The 20330-nt window shown below is 39.1% G+C and overlaps 1 protein-coding gene across 4 annotated transcripts in view; it reads right to left on the bottom strand.

Annotated features, from left to right (window-relative positions):
• Positions 1–20330, bottom strand: part of EDIL3 (EGF like repeats and discoidin domains 3) — a 437917-nt gene that overhangs the window by 278618 nt on the left and 138969 nt on the right. For all 4 annotated transcript variants that reach the window (XM_054032539.1, XM_054032542.1, XM_054032540.1 and 1 more), the window contains one exon: positions 6855–6884. In XM_054032539.1, the coding sequence (XP_053888514.1) occupies positions 6855–6884 (30 nt within the window). The remainder of the gene's footprint in view (positions 1–6854; positions 6885–20330) is intronic.

The raw sequence follows: 20330 nt of genomic DNA, 5'->3' as shown, positions 1-20330 counted from the left end.
AATGGGTTACCTAGGGAGGTGGTGGAATCTCCTTCCTTAGAGGTTTTTAAGGTCAGGCTTGACAAAGCCCTGGCTGGGATGATTTAGTTGGGGTTTGGTCCTGCTTTGAGCAGGGGGGTGGACTAGATAACCACCTGAGGTCCCTTCCAACACTGATCTTCTTCTTTCACGCATCGGAGGTGCCAAATGTATTTGCATATTCCATGTATATGAACATTAAGTACCAATTGCCTACTGCCCTCGGATTTAAAAAAGGAGTAGATTGTTCAATGACAACAATAACAATGACTGTTCTTGGTTCAGAGTAATGATTTTGAAGAGAAAAAGGGAATGCATTTATTTCTTCATTCTAAGTAAAGGAGTAAAAATAGGTGAACAAAGTGAAGCATGTTTATCTGTGCCATCTCTCATCTTGCTTTGAAGAAATTACTCTTTGATATTGTCAGAAACAGTTCCATATTCAGGGAAATAAGATGTTAAGCCTTAGGGGGGAGGAGAAGAAACATTAATCTAGGATGAACATTTTGAGATACAAAGCTTCATATAGCAGGTCATCCAGCAGCAGCTGATATAGACAAACTGTTCTCGGATATAAATTATCACAGTGCAGAGGCCTCCAAGTTAAAGAGGCCACTAGGAGAGACTCTCACTCATGGCTGTACACTAGGAAGAGTGGTATCTGTTAGAAAGCTCCTCAGAGAAGATTTTTCTAGTCGTCTTTCCGTAATTGGGGGAGAAAAAAATACCAGTCAGAAATGCAGAAGAAATCCGTAACTGTGTTTGCATTCACTGAAGTGGTTCAAAAGAAAGTTTTCACAGATATCTGAGATAAAACTAAGCACCAAGGTACTAAGCCAGAATGTGATAGAAGCTGTTCCAGAACTTTAAAGCACTTCTACAGAGAAAGGGCACAAAAATGCTGTTAAAACCAAAAAGGATTTAGCTTGAAAGTTATCCTTAAAACCAATCATATATTTTCAAAAAAATGTTGAGACCGGAAGCTGTGTCTTACAGAAAAGTGTAAGCTCCTTATCTGAAAAGAGCCAATTTAGTTCATTGCCTACATAACCAAAACAATTCTGAAATGTCATTTCTCTAGATACAGACTAATTTAAGAACAGACAAGACATCTATTATTTGAGGATTATAAAGATACTAATCCTTTCACATAGGCTGTAATAATGGCCACTGGCCAGGGTAAAATTCACTGACTTTACACTTCTGATGGGGCTACATAGAAAAGGCCAGTTTGCCTTGGATGCTGAGAGCCAAACTCCATCATGAAATGTAGAATCCAGGATTATCATTTTATCCTGCTGATAAAATGCAAATAAATAAATAAATAAATAAAAATCCCTAATTGTAACGTTACACCCCATATTCTTTATGGAAAATATGCTTATGATATGGATATGGCATAACAGATTCTTGTAAGGTATCAGAGAGGTTATAATTTACTGAATGTGATTATCCAATTTGTATGCATGTATCATTTCTGTATCTGAAGTCAGGAATATTGACTATGTAACAATTACATACAATGTGTGTGTATTTGAGAAACACCCACTAGACAACAGGCCATCAGCTTTAATGGCCCATTAGGAAAAAGACAATGAGTCTTCGAAGATGTGGATCCCCCATCTTCCGGGAGTTCCTTCCTGTGGACATTGCAAATAATTCTGGTTTCATGGTTGCTTTGACATTGCAAGGTCAGGTGATAATGTCACCTGATAAAAAGTGCCACCTTGGACGCTGCTGGTACTTTTCCACTGGAAACAAAGGCTTCCTGCCTTATGTAAAATCTATTTAAGATTGGGGAGTAAGGAAAACAGGTCTCTTTTCCATTGCCTTCCTGCCCAAGAAGAAAGTCTGCTGAAAGTACCTGAAGAGACAAAGGAATTGAGCTGTGGGAAGGCAAGGGCTGTGTCCAGATGGAGACAGAGGAGTCTAGTCTGTAAAGAGAAACACCTGGAACTCTAAGCTATAGAAACTCTGCAACTTGCCTAAAACAATATTTAGGGTGAGAAATTACTTCCTGAAACAAGTCTCTTTAAGATCTTAAGCTTAGTATGTGTGTTTTGTTTTATTTGCTTAATAATCAGCATTGTTCTGTTGGCTATCCCTTATAATCACTTAAAATCTGTCTTTTATAGTTAATAAACTTGTTTGGTTATTATTAAACCCAGTTTGTGCAATTTCTAATGGGGGGATGGTGGAAATTGTGCACATCTTCCTCCACAGTGAGGGAGGGGGCGAATTTATGAGCTTACTTTGTATAGGTTTAAGGGTGGTAGCCATGTTAGTCTGTATCAGCAAAAAGACAAGTACTCCTCGTTCTTTTTATTTTGAATAGATTTCTCTAGAGTGCAAGAACATATTATTTTGGGTATAGTTTCCAGAGGGGAGCTGCACTTGAGTGCTGAGCGATTTCCTTGCTGAGCCTCCTCATAGAGAGCTGTTTGCAGACTCTGTGTGATTCTACAGCTGGTGCGTTTCTACCTGTGTGTGTGTGTGTGCTGCCAGAAGCCGGAGAGCCTAATTCAGCAAAACAGGGAGAGGGAGCCCAGGCTAGTGGAGCAGGCAGGCTCAGTGAAATCCCAGTACATCAGGTGGCAACCCAGAAGGGGGGTCCAACCTGTCACACTAATGACCATCACTATGGCATTAGAAATATTTAATCATGACAATACTCATAAGCCCAATAAAATATCAAGATTCTGATACATATCCTTGATCTACACAATATTACTGCTTCAAGAATGGTATCATTTTGGGAAAAGTATGGATGGCTATTTGTATTAGAATTGTTGTTTATCAGTTGTCCTTTTCCCCCCAACTATAGAATATATCTTCTCACCTTTTTTGATTGATAGCATAAGTCCTTGTTCTACAAAATTCCAATGTCATACCTTAAGAAAAGTATTCAGAGTACAATCATAAGATGCTTATGATTGTGAATGATACATGATTACCCCTGAGCCTTGCAAATTATGAAAATGTCCTTACATTCCTCCAAAATCACTTCCATGTTAACTCTACTCCCCTGGCATCATAAGGTTAATTATACTCCTCCAAAATAAGTACCACAAACTAGATGAAAGATGTGAAGTACAAGCATTCTTTGAAGAGAAAGAAAACACTTGAGCTTCAGAAAAAAATTCCAGTAGCTGAAAGTAGTTTAAGGTTCTCTCTTTACAAGGCTTCCTTCTTTTAGAGTCTGGTCCAATTCCTGTTGAAGTCAATGGAAAGACTCCCATTGACTGCAGTAGGCTTAGGATCAGGCCCCTAATATAAATCTATAAACATGCATCTTTTATCAACAAAAAAAATGTTTGAGTCAGTATTATAGGGAAGGATTATTTGATTTATGCAGAACATAGAGTTCTAAATGCCAATAAAAGCTGGGGAAATAATTGTATTAAAAACACTTCCATAAGAAGGTTGCAATCTATTACTTTCAGAACAATACCATCTGGTCATACCTTAAAGCAAAATGAACAGAAACTATAAATTAAAAAGCTTCCAAAGATCTCAAATTGTTTATCTAAATGTTAATTTATACCCTGAAATGGATTAAAGAATAGTTGCATTCTGTGCATAATAGGAGAAACCCTGGAGTAATTTCTTTGAACAAGCAACACATATACAAGAGGTTTTTTCTTTTAATTTTAAGTTTATTTTCACATAATAGCACTACATCAAGAAGGTTAGAAGACTGGGCCTAATCTTACACCCATTGATATCTATGAGAATTTTGATTTTGACTTCCTTAGGAACAAGATGGAGTATTTTTTTGTCACAACTTACACTGAGCTTCTGGACCACAGATTCACTGCTTTCTGTTTAAGGCCCCGATTAAGTCCATGCTTATAGAGTCAGTGGGACCAATTACAGACTTGAAGTTTAGTGTTGCCTTATGTAGGGTTACCATACGTCCGTTTTTTCCCGGACATGTCCGGCTTTTCGGCAATCGAACCCCCGTCCAGGGGGAATTGCCAAAAAGCCGAACATGTCCGGGAAAATGCCAGCCGGGCACTTCCCCTCCCACGGCGGCTCTGCTCCTCCCCTGACTCTTCGGCTCTGTTTAAGAGCCGAGCTGCCCGAGCGCTATGGGCTTCAGGCAGCCCCCTTGCCTCCGGACCCCAGCTGCCGGCCGGACACTTCCCCTCCCGGGCTCTGGCGGCGCAGTATAATTATATCACAGTTGTACCAGAACACCACCTCACGTGGAAACACTTACTTGGAATAACAGTGTTTTGTTTTTTTTCAGTTTAGCTTATATCCCACAAAGAGGCCACTGTTATTCAGCGTAAGTATCTATGTGGAGAGTTATACCAGTGTGACTGTAACAATATAATTATACCAGTAAAGTAATGCTGGTAAATTTCCCCATTCCTTGAGATTCCTAGGCACTCCCAAAATACACAAAACACTGTGCTGCTCATTTGATCACAACTAAGCAACATAGTTTCAATTTGAAATATGTCAAATATTTGTGACGATTTAATCAAGTGAAATATATTCATGGAACTTTGCAAAAAATATTCATCAATAATGAATTACCGTAATTCAAGGAACTTATGAATTGCTTAGGGATATTCCACCAGCAGAAAAGCAGCTAAATTTCTCTCTCTCTCTCTCTCTCTCTCTCTCACACACACACACACACACACACACACACACACACACACACACACTTCATTGCAAATTATGAGCTCAGCTCCATCAAACACATGTTTTATTTGGAAGAAATATTCCAAAATACCAATGAAGGGCACAGTGTTACACTGGAGTGCAAAATAAAAAACAAAAAAACCCTCTGAAATTACACTCTTCTGTGGTCCTATTTAAAAAGCAAGGTGCTCCTGGGGAGTCAAGTACAGAATTTTTCAGGGTGCTCTGAGACCCGTGAAATCCCATTTAGCAGGTCTAGCAGCACTCCAAGATGCTCTCTATCTGGCCTTCTTAGCAAGTGAGTTGAGAGCATTGTGTTTTTTTTTCCCTTTTGATTTATATGCCTGGTAGGATTTTTTGCAATGGGACTACTTGTGGGAGTGTCTGCATGCTCTGTATTGTGCACAAGCTGGCACAAGCTAGGCCTAGATTGTGTAAATATGTGTGTGTTTATGCCCACAAACTCTCAGCATACTAGTGGGGCTGGGGGAAAGCATGGCTAATACAGTTGCAGAAGGTTAAATATGACTGCTTCCATTTCTAGTGCAAAAATTGGAACAACTGTAACTCCAAGAGACCCCAGTCATTGAGAGGTGGGATCAAACCTGGGACCTCTGGAGCTTAGTGCATGAGCCTCTACAGCATGGGCTAAAAGCCAACCGGCTGTTAGCTAAAGCTGTAGAGCAGACTCATTTCACTCTAAGGGGTCTCGATGCACCTAGATGGGACAGAACACCACACCCAGAAGGTGTGTGGGTTATACAACCATGGTTTTAATAGCTTTTGACTTTAATAGATATGTCTGCTTTTTACATTTATTTTATTTGAAAATATGTAATATATCTTAATAAGCAGCTATTAAACAAAATTTTAATGCTGGAAAGTCCTGCTACAATGGATTCTCAGAAGGCTGGAACTTTTAAAAATGATTTTAAAAATATCTTTAAACATGTTTAAGCATTTTAAGGTTCTCTTATCCAAACTCTTCTTTTCCCTTGACTCCTTGTCTTCTTTCTCATCTCCTTCATACTTTTGCTCTTGCACACTTTGTTTAATCTGACACTATCTCCTTTTATTAAGCAACTTCATCTGCCTCCTTTCTTTCTTCCCACTTTTACAGTCTTTCCTGCTTATTCTCCCTCTGCCTACCTTTTACCCTTCTTACTTTTATTCCCTTCTTAATTATTTATATTTCCCTCAGTATCATACTATTTGAGCACCTCACAATCTTTAAATGTATTTTCCTGTGAAGTTGGGTATTTCCCCCATCTTACAGATGGTGAACTGCATCTCGGAGGGGCTAAGCGACTTGTCCAAGATCAGACAAGAAGTCAGTGGCAGAACAAGGACTTAGACCCGGTGTCCCAAATCCTGGGCCATATTTGTACTTAAAGAGCCTCGTCTGACATAGCTACATCAACAAAGCCCCCTAGTGGAAATATAGCATATGCACAGAGAAGGAGATGTTCTGCTGGCATAGCTGGTAACGACATTAGCTATGCCTACCAAGGCACTCTTCTGTCATTATATTTACATCTACACTAGAAAGTTTTGCCAGCATAGCTACTTCAGCTAAGGGGTGTGACTTTTTGACACTCCTAGCTGATGTAGCTTTGTCTGTAATGTAGACCAGGCCTTATACTACTTCTCCAACCCCTGTACACATCCTCCCTCTCTATCTCTCATTCATCCGTACAATTTATTTTCTGCTACCCTAGTCCCTTTGTTTCTGCTGAACATGCTACTAATGTTCCTTCACATATGCTAGAACTATTACTAAGCTTGTGTGTATTAAAGTTTTTTAAACCTCAAATTAGGGGATTCCTGATTAATTTGAGGTTGTTAAGCTTAGTCATAAGGGTAAGCCACAAATTTGTATCCTGGAACAACGTTCAGGGAGTTTCCAAACTAGACTCCGCACGTGTATTGTCAAATATCTTAATTATTTGTCAATCAGTTCTTCTGAAATAAGTCTAGGCATACTCAATGTTTCTAATATAAACCAAAGAACTGTCAAAAGGAGGGACCAAATAGGAGGGAAAGGCACTGATGCTGTAGTTAACTAGCCCTAAATCCAAAGGCATTTACCATGGTGTCATACTTTGGCGAGCACCTTGGTTAAAATTAAACCTAGAAGCATCTATAATGGTTAATATGATTAAATCATAAAATTTTCTTACCTGCTGAAGTTGGCTCCTCTTCCTCAGATTCTGGGCCCAAAAAAGAAGAAAGAAAGAAAAAAGTTATAAATAGTTGAAGAAACTCAAACAGTGCTAATTAATAGCTATTTGATTACATTTAAATATATGTACTAAAATCCGAAACTGGCAATAAAATGGCATGACATGCGTGGGTTTTTAAATATAAAGTCTGAATCGACTGCATTATCAGAATTCAGATTTATTAGAAAACCAAGCTAAATCAACTGTGAACTTAACATGACTGTGTGGTTTTACAGTCTTGTATCTATACCCCCCACCCTCTGTCCCCCATCCTCCATTTTTATCTATTGTGTAAAGACTATAGGATAAAACTTCATATTATTCGCTGGAAGATATCAGTCACACATTTCTGAGACCATATTAATTAATGGGAATAGTTACAGCACTGTTAAAAGAAACGTGTTGCCATGCTGACCTAAAGAGAGAAAAAGGATAGGATTGTCAAAAGAATGTTCTGCATTGGCCTCATTTGCTCCCACTCAAGATAACAAGTCCATCTATATTTCATAAACATACATAATAAAAATGGTTTTCTCTACATCCCTCAAAAGTATTTAATCAAAGGGAAGGAAACCAACAAGTGATTAACTCACACACTCTTCTTATCCTAAGAAGTTAGTGGAGACTCAGCATAAAGGTGTCATAGGGAACTCTAAGATGATAGAGAGCTCTAGAGCACGGTGGAGTTTTTTTATCAGTATTCCTTAGCATTTTAAAGATAAGGTTATCTTTCTGTTTCACTGAAAAACCACAGTTTTTCCACTTTCTCTGCCACAGACATCCACTTTTTAGTTTGCTTGGAAAGCACATCTCTTTAAACACTGGGCTGGACAGAATAAAAACACACAAAGCCTCTGGTAGCACCAATGAAGGTGGCCTGAGAACTGTGAGACATGCTTCCTCCCTCAGGCAATTGCTTCTACAACTTGACTACAGTTGGCTGCCAAAGAGAGACAGATTTCAAAGATTTTTGCAAACTTTGATCTCCTGCATGATTTATTTTTCCCTCTTCGCCTACATCAACATATATAACTCGAGGACTCCTTATTTTTAGTGAAACTTTATAGCAGACACCTTTGGGAACCTCTTTCATCACATATGAATTGCTCTGTATATAACTCTTGGGTAATTTAATATTGTGTTCTGTATGTTATTGTATATGACAATTATCCTGGACACAGGGTTTACTTCTAATTGCACTGGAGTGAAGTAGTCTTTCCAAGGGGCATCAGAATCAATCAATAGCAGCTAATGAAATGTTGTGTGAGGCACCAGCCAGCTGCTTTCCTTTGATTAAACTCTTTTGAGGGGGGAAGGTTTATTAACGCAATTCAATATTCCGAAAGAACTGAAAAGGATAGGGAACAAGAAGCTAAACACAACGCAGTAACAAATGTCTATAAAACCCCTTATACAAATAAATTATCACCTGAGTAATGACTACTTTTGCAAATAAGCATATGCAGGATTGAACTTAAATTGTATGACAGAAAGAAAATATTTTATTGTAGATATACTAAAATTAAAGAAAAGATGGTCATGTCAATTCAGGATTTAAAGACAATAGGAGAAGAAGAAGGAGGAGGAGGAGGAAAGATGCTTTGCTCTGCTGAGACATGGCACACTGGAAGATGCTGGAATTCACTGACAGCCTCAGGTCTTGATGCAGTGCCCATTTAAGTTAATTGCAAAGCTTCTGTTGACTTTAATGGTGTAAGATCAGGCTCTAAACAAGCTTTCTGAGAGGAGAAAAACAAACAAACTCCATATTGCTGAAAAGGTAAGTGCTGGCCCTACTGAAATCCAGGGGAGTTTTGCAAAGGTCTTCAAAAGAGCAAGAATTTCACCCACTGTCATTAATATGCTCTACTTTGCCAGGCAGCCTTTGAACCTAACTAACAGTGCTTTTGTTTGTGGTTAGACAAATCCCACAGTATTGATGGATTTTCATTTTATGACTTTTTTCTCAATTTTCTATCCAGTACCAAAGAAACATTGCTTATTTTAAAAATGGAATAGGTTGTATAGACTGTTAGCTCAGTGACAATGTTGTAGGAGCTCCAGAGGAAAGAAATTGACTTTTGACCTGAAGAGTGGTGGAAACAGAAATGAGCTGATGACTTGTGCACTCAGTCAAAAGCAAACAAGTTGCAATTTCCCCAGCTACCAAGGAGTTGCAGGGAGGGCAGAAGGACTGGTGAAACATCAGCATGAACCCAGCGAGATCAACAGTTAGAGCAAGAGAAACAGCAAGCATGTCTGCAAATCCAGTAGTTTGTGGACTGGGAGGAAGAGCGCCAGCATGAGAGAGAAGAGGAGCAGGAACATTAATATCAGCTCGAGATGAAGAAACTGCATCAGCAGAACAAGCTTCAACAATATCAGCCTGAGTTGGAGAAACCGAACCAGTCAAATGATAGTCTGGTAGGTGAAGCCAGTGCTGTGGGGGTGGGTGGCACAGATTCTAAATTACTTCCTCACATTAGGGAGAGGAATGACATGGATGTGTTTTAAATGCTTTTGAAATGGAGTGTGAATTGAATAAGGTGGGGAAAGAGGATGTGGTATGGAATGTGGCTCCAGAGGTGCTTTAAGGCTGGAGCACCCACAGGGAAAAAATGGTGGGTGAGGAATACCCACCAGCAGCCCCCTATCAGTGCCCCCCCAGCGCCTCCTGCCTGCCACCTGTTTCATGGCATGCAGGAGGCTCGGGCGGGGGGAGGAGTGAGGATGCGGCATGCTCAGGGGAGGAAGAAGAACGGGGCAGGAAGAGGCAGGGCAGAGGTGGAGCAGGGGTGGGAAGAGGTGGGGCAGGGAGAAAGGGGGTGGATCCTCCTCACTAGTTTCCAAGGGGGATCGAGATACCTTCCCCAGGTATGCAAATACCTGAGAAAGGAGGAGTGAGGAGAACTACAGCCAGGAAGGAAAGGGAACTTCTTCCCACAGTCTCTGACTGCCTGATGGTCTGTGAAAAAGTAAAGAATCCTGAGCCGGTGGGAAAGGGAATTCTGCTCACCTTGCCTCAGTGTGTGGGAAACAATACTCCTCCTCCTCCCCACAGAGAAGCTGAGGTTAGGCTAGGTCCGGAGCACTGAGAAGGTGGACAGAAAAAGGAATGTGGCTATGGGTGAAGTTTGAAGAATCTCCCTTGCCATCCAGAGAGGCACCACCTCCAGGACAGGCTCATTTATCCTAGTTCAGCCTGGATTCTCCAGAGGCCAAAAGACAAAGAAAGGACCTTGGACAAACAGCCTTAATTTAAATGGACTCAGGGCCTGCTTTTGATCCACAAAGAGACAGGACTTTCTGTCCAAAGGAGAGCCCCAATCCTTAGGAAAGAGTTGGAAGGACTGACACCAATCAGAACCCTTGTGGAGATTGGGGGAGGGAGATGATCGATGGTAAGCTTATTAGCATGCATGTAGGTTCTTTATTGTTTTAATATGTTTTCTCTGTAATGCCTGTACCTTACAAATAAACACGCTGGCTTAGAAAGAGCGGTATGGTAACTTAACTCTGAGCAATTGTGCAGTTTAGAACCTCTGAAGAGAAGGCAAAGCAGGCCTGCGTAGGCAGTCTGACTTGCTGAGGAATTCAGTATAGGCAGGGATCTGTGCAGCCTAGAAAAACCCTGGCCAGGAGAGAGAAAGACACATGTCTTTGCTCAGGAGAGGTGAGGGCTAGGGAGTCAGAAGCTTAATACAGAGGGAAGATACAGGTGCAGTTGCCCAGAACTTTGACAGAGATAACTAAAACTGTACTTGTCTGTTCTAAAGGATGATTACCATAACTTCTTGAAAAGCTAGAAGAACTCACTGCATATAATTAGAAGGCAATATCTTGGCCAACATGATATTAACCAGTAGAGAAGTCACTGCTCAAAATTAACTCATTTTCCCCTTTGCAGTCCAAACAGAACTCCATAATATTCCAGGGCAGAAATATGCACATTTAGAATTGCTTTAATGAAAAAGGCAAAGTCCTAATTTTAGCAGTCATTACTGTATTTCTAAATCCTGGGCATGACTGAACTGGAAATATGTATTAAAGATTAAATATGAATAAATTCAATATGAAATTCCACAGCCTTATGCACACAGTGATTTCTTTATCAAGTGAGACACACAGCTTAAATTAGCCTGATAAATTTCTTTTATCACTGATAGCTTGAAAGGCTACGTCTGAAAAACAAACTGCTTTTAATAAGCCATTGGACTCTTTCCTTAAAAAAAAAAAAAAAAAAAAAAAAAAAAAAAAACGTTTGCAGCAAGACTCTGTATAGCACATGACTGGAAACGTCGGACTTCCCCTTCTATGTAATTGTGGTATTGTGGTATAGTAAAATATGGACTGTCCTTGTAATGGACAAGCTTTCACACCATGTATGTACATACGAGATGCACCAAAAAGTGGATAGATATTTTGAAATTTGGTCACCTTTTTAGTGTACTTAGAGCTGGAGGGCTCCCCAGCCAGCAAGCTAGAATCTTTAGCCAGGTTCTGTGAATATTAAAGTAATAAGTAATGTACAATATCATATGTAAATGTTGTATTACAACTTTGCCTTAATAAGAAGTGTTTAAAAAAAGAATACACTATAAATTTTTCATCCCAACTCAAACACGTCAGCGCTCCACTTGCCATTAAATTATTGATAAATAAATAAAAATATCACCACCACAACACTATTCCTGTGATTAGCAGCAATTTCAATCCTAACGTTATTTTAAAAAACTATTTATACAATGAGTCTCATCCATGACAATTAGCAGTAAATTTCCCAATTATCTTATTTCAGAGATGAGGAAGGAGGAAAAACAAAAAATAAACGAACCACATTGCTTCACACAAAATCCGCTGTTCATTATGCCTGGCAGTAGTTTGGCATGATCACTCAAACCATTCTCCCACTGATTTCAGAAGGGGTGGGAGGGATCAGGAATGGGCCTACATTGGGTCACTTGGAAGACATGGATATCTCCACCAGTATGTCCAAGAAGTCTGTATAAAGTGGCGGCATGATAATGATCTTGAAGTATTTGGAGATGTAAACACCAAAACTGAACTGGTTTGTAACTTTAAAAATGTTTTACAAAGGGTTCCCCCCCCCTCCCTTTCTACAGTGGAGCATTAACAAAATATATGATGTCGTATGGCAGCACAAAGATTTTATTGCTGTACACTTAGAACAAATTTGATGCACATGTGTGATTACTTGTATAACTCACAAGTGAGTAATACTATCATCCTCAATGTATGCTAATAAAACACATATGCAATCACAGAAGAAATAGATTTGAACAGAGGGTCCAGTAACATGAATTGTTTAGGGTATATCATATTACTGGTATGAGAGCGGCTATGAAAATGCAATGATGCAGTGTTAGCATGGGAGTGACTACAATAATACCTGTGTTAAGCCTCAGTGTTTGACCATTATACAGGTAGATGTTTTCAGAAGTGCAAGCAAACCCAGTCTGAACTTTGAGGTGTAGTAAATTTGAAGTCTATTAAGGGGGCAGTTCACTAGTGGCTTACATTAGCTTTGTGTCGAAGAAAGGGGTCATCAAGGATTAATGCTAGATCTAGTTGCCTTTAACACTTTGTATTAATATTTGTAAGAAAAGGTAATGGGTGCATGATTTGAAAGAACTGATAACAATAAAAACAGTAAACTATCTACAGGGTATTATTTCATACTCAAAAGCCTAAATATTTAGAGTTTTGTAAAATGCATCAAATGAAGCCTAATAATGGTCAACATCAACACCCCATAGTATGCAACAGTTTCTGGATTTAACTTCAATTTCAAATGAAAGAAAATGTAAAAGATTCCTTTTCTTTTTTGCACTAAAATTTAACACTAACAAATGGTTCTGAATAACTGCAGCCACACAATTATTAAAATCATAGCTGGGAAATGAAGAAAAACATAATGCAATTCTTTCAAGAAGGTGAACATTCAAAGTGCTGTTTAGATATGTTCATGGCATTGCTAGAAATAAAAATCAATAGGATAATTGACTTTTGGCATATTACAGTTGTTAATGGACACAGGAAGATTGCCTATGTTGATGTTACTAGATCTGTCAACAGCACTCAATATACCATCGACCAAGTTTTGTTCCCTTGCTAGTGTGGTCGTACATTTTTTCCTCTTACTTAAGAACTCCAATATGAAGGGGAGGAGGGTGGAGAGAAGTATCACATAGATCCATTTTTTCACCCCTCCTGTTCAATGTGCATACATTATATTGAGTTATATTATTGGAATAAGCTATGAAGGCCATCACTATAGTGTTACTGCTCTGCTGTGCATCTCTTTTTTGTCAAAACCAGACTCTGCTCTGCAGTGAAGTGGCTGAAACACAACCTAGATAAGACAGAAATGATGCCAGTTGCTCAAGGATGCTTTCGTCTTCTATTGGGAATGTAGACTCATTCTGTTCCAATATAGTATGTAATGTTAGAGTAACAGTGGATCCTTCAATGTTCATGAATTTTCAAGTAGTGGCATTGCCCCTTTCCAGCTACAGCTAGCCAAGTTCTTGCTATCAGCTGTCCATAGCTTTCCAGAACTGGTGGCAAGATGTTCCACTGACTGGTGCATTCAAGAGAGAACAAGTTTTCTCTCTTTTCCCTCCCCTTTGCCATTATATTTCAAGACACAAATGACTAACAAAAGGCTAGCCTCAACTTCCAGGAAATTAAGATTAGCAAAATCTTCATTACAATATAAAAATATATAGGAAATTTCCACACTAAAAATTCCTTTTTTGTTTCTTCTTATGAATGTCTTGGGCATCAGCGTTATGATGATTAGAAATAAAATCTAATGTAAGAAATACCAAGGGGAGTGGTAAATTTATCATCTCTTTGAATCTTTGAGTGGAGACTGAATGTTTGAGAAAGATACTCTAGTTCAATCACATGTTATTGGCCTTTACAGGGTTCACATATGTAGTAGGAGAATATAACTCTGACCACTGCAGGACTTAGTAAGTGAAATTCTATATCCTATATTTTACAGGAGATCAGATTAGATGATTGTACTCAAGTTTCCCGCCCTTAAAATCCATGAATCTGTTGGAACAGTATCAATATTATAATTTTCATAAGCATTCCATTAATTTAGCATTCCCCATGTTTTTAAATTATTGTGTTTAATATCCTTATTTTATTTCTATGTTTGTTACTGTAAGAACTTGAAGGTTTTTTTTTGTTCTTGTTGACTGGGAGTTAAGATGAACAACAACAAAATACTGCTAACTGAATGAGTCAAGCCAGTGCCTACTGAAGAAATCATACACCTGACTGTTTGCAAGATAAAAACTGTAGTGATTTGTTTTTAAAATAATTATCTGGCATGCATAGCCATTCGATGAAGTTCTGCCAACATCACAACAGGCTGACTTTAGAGCACTAATTTTGAAACTAGTGGCTGTCTGTCATGGCTGAAACATCACATAACTATATAAACATACTCTTGTGTGTAGTGTGTGAAGATACAATCAAGAATTAAAAATATCAAGAAAAAAATAAAATATACAAATATAAAACCTAATGTACTTCAAATGATCATTAATATTAATCACTACGAGCACCGGTCTATAAATTATAGAGCAAAGTCTTCACTCCTCTCATACTTTATAAAACTTGCACTAACATACCAATAAAGAACCTTTTAAGTTAAATACTTATATTTTATAGCCCTTTTTAACTAAGTAGGCACCTGCTAACATCTGTTATAGTTAACAATGCAAAACTCAGTTCATTATATCCCCATCTTTACACAAAGATACACATCTACAACACGGTGCAGCTTATCGGTGGTAAACGGCAGACACCAAACAAACACTCATCAGGGACAAACAAGGTCACCTATTAACAACAGAAAAAGAACAAGAAATGCACTGGACAGAGCATTTCAAAGAATTGCTGAACAGACAGCCACCTAAAGAGGAAGCAAATATCCAGGAGGCAGAAGAAGGTCTTGATATCAACACAGACACCCCATCTAAGGAAGAGATCATTCAAGCCATCAAATCCTTAAAAAATGGGAAAGCTCCTGGCAAGGATAACTTGAATGCAGAATTGTTCAAGGTAAATCCTGAGTTAGCAGCATCTATCCTGGCCCCTCTATTTATATCAGTCTATCAAAGGGGAAAAGTGCCAGATGAGTGGACCAATGGGGTTATAGTGAAGATACCAAAGAAAGGAACTCTTAGTGATTGTAATAACTGGCATGGTATCACACTTATCTGTGCCAAGCAAAGTATTGTGTAAGATCATAGTCCAGCATATATCAGAGGCAGTTGATAGTGTTCTCAGAAAAGAGCAAGCCGGTTTTCGGAAAGGGCGTGGATGTACAGACCAGATCTTCATGCTACGAAACATAATAGAACCATACTTAGAATGACAACAGCAACTCTACATAAACTTCATAGACTTTGAGAAGGCTTTTGATAGCATTCACATGACCAGCCTATGGTACATTCTGCAGGCATATGGAATCCCTCTCTGTATAATCAACATCATCAAAAGCTTTTATTTCTTCTTTACATGCAGTGTTGATCACAGTGAGCTTAGTTTTGAAGTCAAAACAGGAGTTCGTCAGGGGTGTGTCACGTCTCACCCTTCTAATCTCTTGAAGACCTGGACTTTGCAGATGATTTCATTCTCCTATCACATATCCAACACCATATACAAGAAAAAACTTGACTCAAATTCAGCCAGCAAATTGGACTGAAAGTCAACCCCAATAAGACAGATATCACGACCTTTAATATTGCCTCACCATCACCAGTACGGATGGAGGATTATGGTCTCACCAATATAGAAACATTCACATACTTGGGCAGCACCATCAGCCAGGATGGTGGAACAAGCCAGGACATCCGTAACAAAATCAATACAGCCAGAAACACCTTCAGGAGCTTAAATCTGGAAATCATCAAAATACAACACCAAAACCAAACTCAAGATTTATCAGAGCTGCATACTTTCAACATTACTTTATAGTGCAGAATGCTGGGGAATGAGAAAGTATGACATGTTCAAACTGTCTTTCCATACAAACTGCCTCAGAAAAATCCTCCATATCTTTTGGCCCAGAACAATCTCAAATGAGATCTATTGACACAGTGAAGCCAAAAGGATATCAGCACCATCATTGCCAGTAGGTGTTGGAGATGGATCGGTCATGTGCTTCAAATGGAAACTGATTCCATTACCAGAGTAGTAATGGTGCACACCTGAAGGCAAGTGAAAATGAGGCCACCAAAAACAACACAGTGAAGAGCTGTGGAAGCCGAGCTGAAAAACCTGGGGCACAGCTGGGGAAAACTACTGAAAGACTTGCCATAAACAAACAGGAGTGAAGGAGCTTCGTCACTGCCCTAAACGCCAGAGGCGTAATGGGAACATGATGATTTACACACACATGCTCTCACCTTCAGGCTGAAATTTTCCATGTATGATTTTTTGTTTGCTTGTTTATTTGTATGGTTTACTTGATCAAAATACTTTCAGACATTTGTATGTGGCTGGAAAATAGAAAAAAAGCACAATACTCCCCATTGTAAAAACATCCTGCTTTTATTCTACAGTCATTTCCACCAACCCTACCAGTAAGACAACAAAATCAGCTGAACATGTAATGTGAAAGTTGAAATCCATGGATATACAATTAGTTTTCATTGAGTCTAATGCCTTTGGTTTGGGGCAAAACATTACTTATAGTTGGATGGGATGTGAGAAAAAAAGTTGTGGGCTGAATGTGGTATGCTTACACAGCAAAAGCCTACCTGCACTAGCTTGAATCCAGCTAGTGCAGGAAACAGCAGCAGCAAACATAGATCAGCACAGTATTCAGAGTGGGCTAACAAACAGAGTATGTATGCAGGGTCCATGCTAGGCTTGATAGGCTTGCACTACATGCACTGAATACATTAGTAGTTATCAGTGGTTCACAGTCAAGCTGGATGGGCATATCAAGTGGGGTCCCACAGGGATCAGTTCTGGGTCCAGTTCTGTTCAATATCTTCATCAATGATTTAGAGAATGGCAAGTAGAGTACACTTATAAAGTTTACGGACTGGGTGGGAAGAGTTGCAAGTACTTTGGAGGATAGAATTACAATTCAAAGTGATCTGGACAAACTGGAGAAATGGTCTGAGGTAAATACGATTAAATTCAATACGGGCAAATGCAAAGTATTCCACTTAGGAAGGAACAGTGAGTTGCACACATACAAAATGGGAAATGACCATCTAGGGAAGGAGTACTTCAGAAAGGGATCTGGGGGTCACAGTGGATCACAAGCGAAATATGAGTCAACAGTGTAACACTGTTGCAAAAAAAAAAAAAAAAAAAAAAACATAATTCTGGGCTGCATTATCAGGAGTGTTGTGAACAAGACACAGGAAGTAATTCTTCTGCTCTATTCCGTGCTGACTTAGCCTCAACTGGATTATTGTGTCCAGGTATGGGTGCCACATTTCAGGAAAGATGTGAACAAAATTGGAGAACGTCCAGAGAAGTGATTAAAGGTCTAGAAAACAAAAATGATTAAAGGTCTAGAAAACATGATTGGTGAGGGAAGATTGAAAATATGAGTTTGTTTAGTCTGAAGTAGAGAAGAGTGAGGGGCGGTGGGGGGGATTTTTAAGAACAGGTTAGACAAACACTTGTCAGGGATGGTCTCGATAATATTTAGTCCTGCCTTGAGTGCAGGGGATTGGACTAGAAGACCTCTCAAGGTCTCTTCCAGTCCTATGATTCCAGTCCAACATTACAGTTGCACAGTTAACAATAGAAAAGTCAGGAAATGCACAAGTTAAGGGTAAGGACAGCCACACTGAGTTGATCATGTTGCATGTTTACAGTATTCTCTCTTCTATTTTTGCTGATTAAGGGCCCAGCTCTATTCCCTATGAAGTCTATAACAGTTTTGCTCTTGACTTCAGTTGGTACAGGATTGATCCCTAAACATAGCTGAATCTGTAGCTGTTTATGATGTAAAATGTCTACCAGAAATATGCAGCATGTGCAGTATGGCACAGTAGAAAACATCAGGTGAAAGAGGCTGTAAGAAAATAAGGAAATGTACTGTAAATCTAGCATGTGGTTTGTACCATAGGTTGTGCTAGTTTTAATAGTCACAGGAAGTTCTTCATTCATTATTTCATTTCAATGTATCAACATACCATCAAATAATGTACTGAAACATAACTACAAATGTTGAAGGCAAAAGACACAAAATGGACACTTTCCAGTAATGCTGACATTAACACCAACTCAATGATTATAAAAGAAGATGATACATAATTAGGAGTCTGAGTCTTCAAGGTACTGAATGCATCTTGAGCTGAGACTTCCTTGTACCTCCCAGAAGTGCCAAACATTTCACCAAGATTTGTCCCTAAAATACTACCAAAAAATTTAAGATTCTCTCTACTTTATTATCTATACAGTATCAACACAATTATATACAGTGAATATAAAAAAAACAATGAAAATTATCTTAATGAATGAAGTCACTAGAAGTTTATCAGCTTCTCTGACCTAACCTTTGTAAAGAGCACTTTGAACATAACTACCCGTCAGCATTCCAGTATTTCACTCTGTACTTCCAGTACTCCCAGTGCTTTTCAATTTTGATCTGTGAAAAAGCTAGATTTATTGATTATAAAATACGTTTTGTTAGGAGTTTTTTTTCCATATGAAAGTATTTGGATTTCAAGACTATACTGGTCTTTAGTTTTTTAGACCAAGTTTATTCACATTTCATATATTATATTTTAGTAATTTAGGGCCAGATTTTCAAAAGGGCTCAACCCTCAACAGCTCCCAATGAGGTCAACAGGAACGGTTAGGTGCTGAGCACTTCTGAAAATCTGGTCCTTAATTCTTTTTGGCCTTTCCCCTCCCACACCAAAACACTGACAGCTAAGCCTTCCTCTAACTTACCCCATTTGAAGTAATGACTGACGAGATCTAAAGCACTTATACACCTAAATCTCCATTCTGCAACACTGACTTTCTAATGTGCTGGGGGGGGGGGTTGCTCAACCCCTGGGATTCGTCCCCACTCTACTCCTTCCCCCCAAGACCCCAACCCCACCCTGCCTCTTCCTGCCCTCACTCCATCCACACCCTGTCTCTTCCCGCCCAGTTCTGCCCCTTGAGTGCGCCCCACCCTCACTCCTCCCCCTCTCCCCAGCACCTTCTGCACACCATGGACCAGCTGATTGCAGTGGGTGAGAGGTGCTGATGGTAGGCGGAGGAGTTGATCGGGGGCTGCTGGTGGATGCTCAGCACTCCCCAGCCCCAAAGCACCCATGGAGCTGGCTCCTATGCACCATTGTGATTTTCTAGGCTGACCTCGTATGTAACATGAGCCATAGAACCTCCTTGAATTAATTTCTGTTTGATTTAGAGAATATCTTAAAACAAACAAAACAAAACAAAAACCACACATAATACCCTTGATCCTCATTCATAGTTCCCATTCTATGGGTCCATATCTATGGACATTCCATTATCAACAGAGAATAACAGATGGTGATTAGATAGCTCTAAGATTACCACTTTTGGTAATACAAAGTTTGCCCTTAGGACATCAAGTTGTTTACCATTCTCAATTCAATTTATCTGCAGATTATATGGAATATTCTTAACATTTGACCCATAAGGAGACACTTTGGACATGGTAATTCTGAAACAAACTGCCCAGTTGGAGGGACAATGGCTAACTGACAGCAAGAATTGTCTTTTATGCTTAACCAACGCTTTCCTCTATCCATGGGTGAAGTCACAGATGATTGTAGCACTGCTATCAACTCTAAACTACAGAAGGTGTGTATTTTATGGTATCTATTTTACCACATTAACACTAATATATTAAACTACCCTTAGCAACTGCTCATGACAACACATGATCAGTGTCAAAACTGCTGTTGACAGTCTCCATCTGCAAGACCCTAGGAAATTTTATCAAGTCTGAACTTTGCCTCCTGAAATCCAGGAAGCACAGTGTGCCCTGAGAGCACTTTGTTCTGCCATCTCCCCTGTTTTCATTACAAGCACAAATGAAAAAAAGAAAAGGTTAATTTTAGAGGATCTGATCCTTCTTGTTGCCACCCTTTATGTCAGCTCCTCAGAGATAAACTAAATACGCTGTATTCCCAACACAAACAATGTTACTTTATTTTTAAAGATTTTATTTTAATATAAAACATTTTTAACATTTGTGTGATAGTTATTCATCTAATTTCTGCCAGTGTAAACATGGAATAACTCCATTGACTTCAATGGAGGGAGAGAAAGAGCAATTCTTACACTGTTTTGGCAAAATACATTTAAAATTAGTTTCTTCAAAAGATTTTTCTCACTAGAAATTGTATGGTGCCTTAACTGAACTGAAAATATTTT

This window comes from Malaclemys terrapin, chromosome 6 (genome assembly GCF_027887155.1).
Source record: "Malaclemys terrapin pileata isolate rMalTer1 chromosome 6, rMalTer1.hap1, whole genome shotgun sequence".
Lineage (NCBI taxonomy): Eukaryota > Metazoa > Chordata > Testudines > Emydidae > Malaclemys > Malaclemys terrapin.
This window is presented reverse-complemented; position numbering and strand designations above follow the sequence as displayed.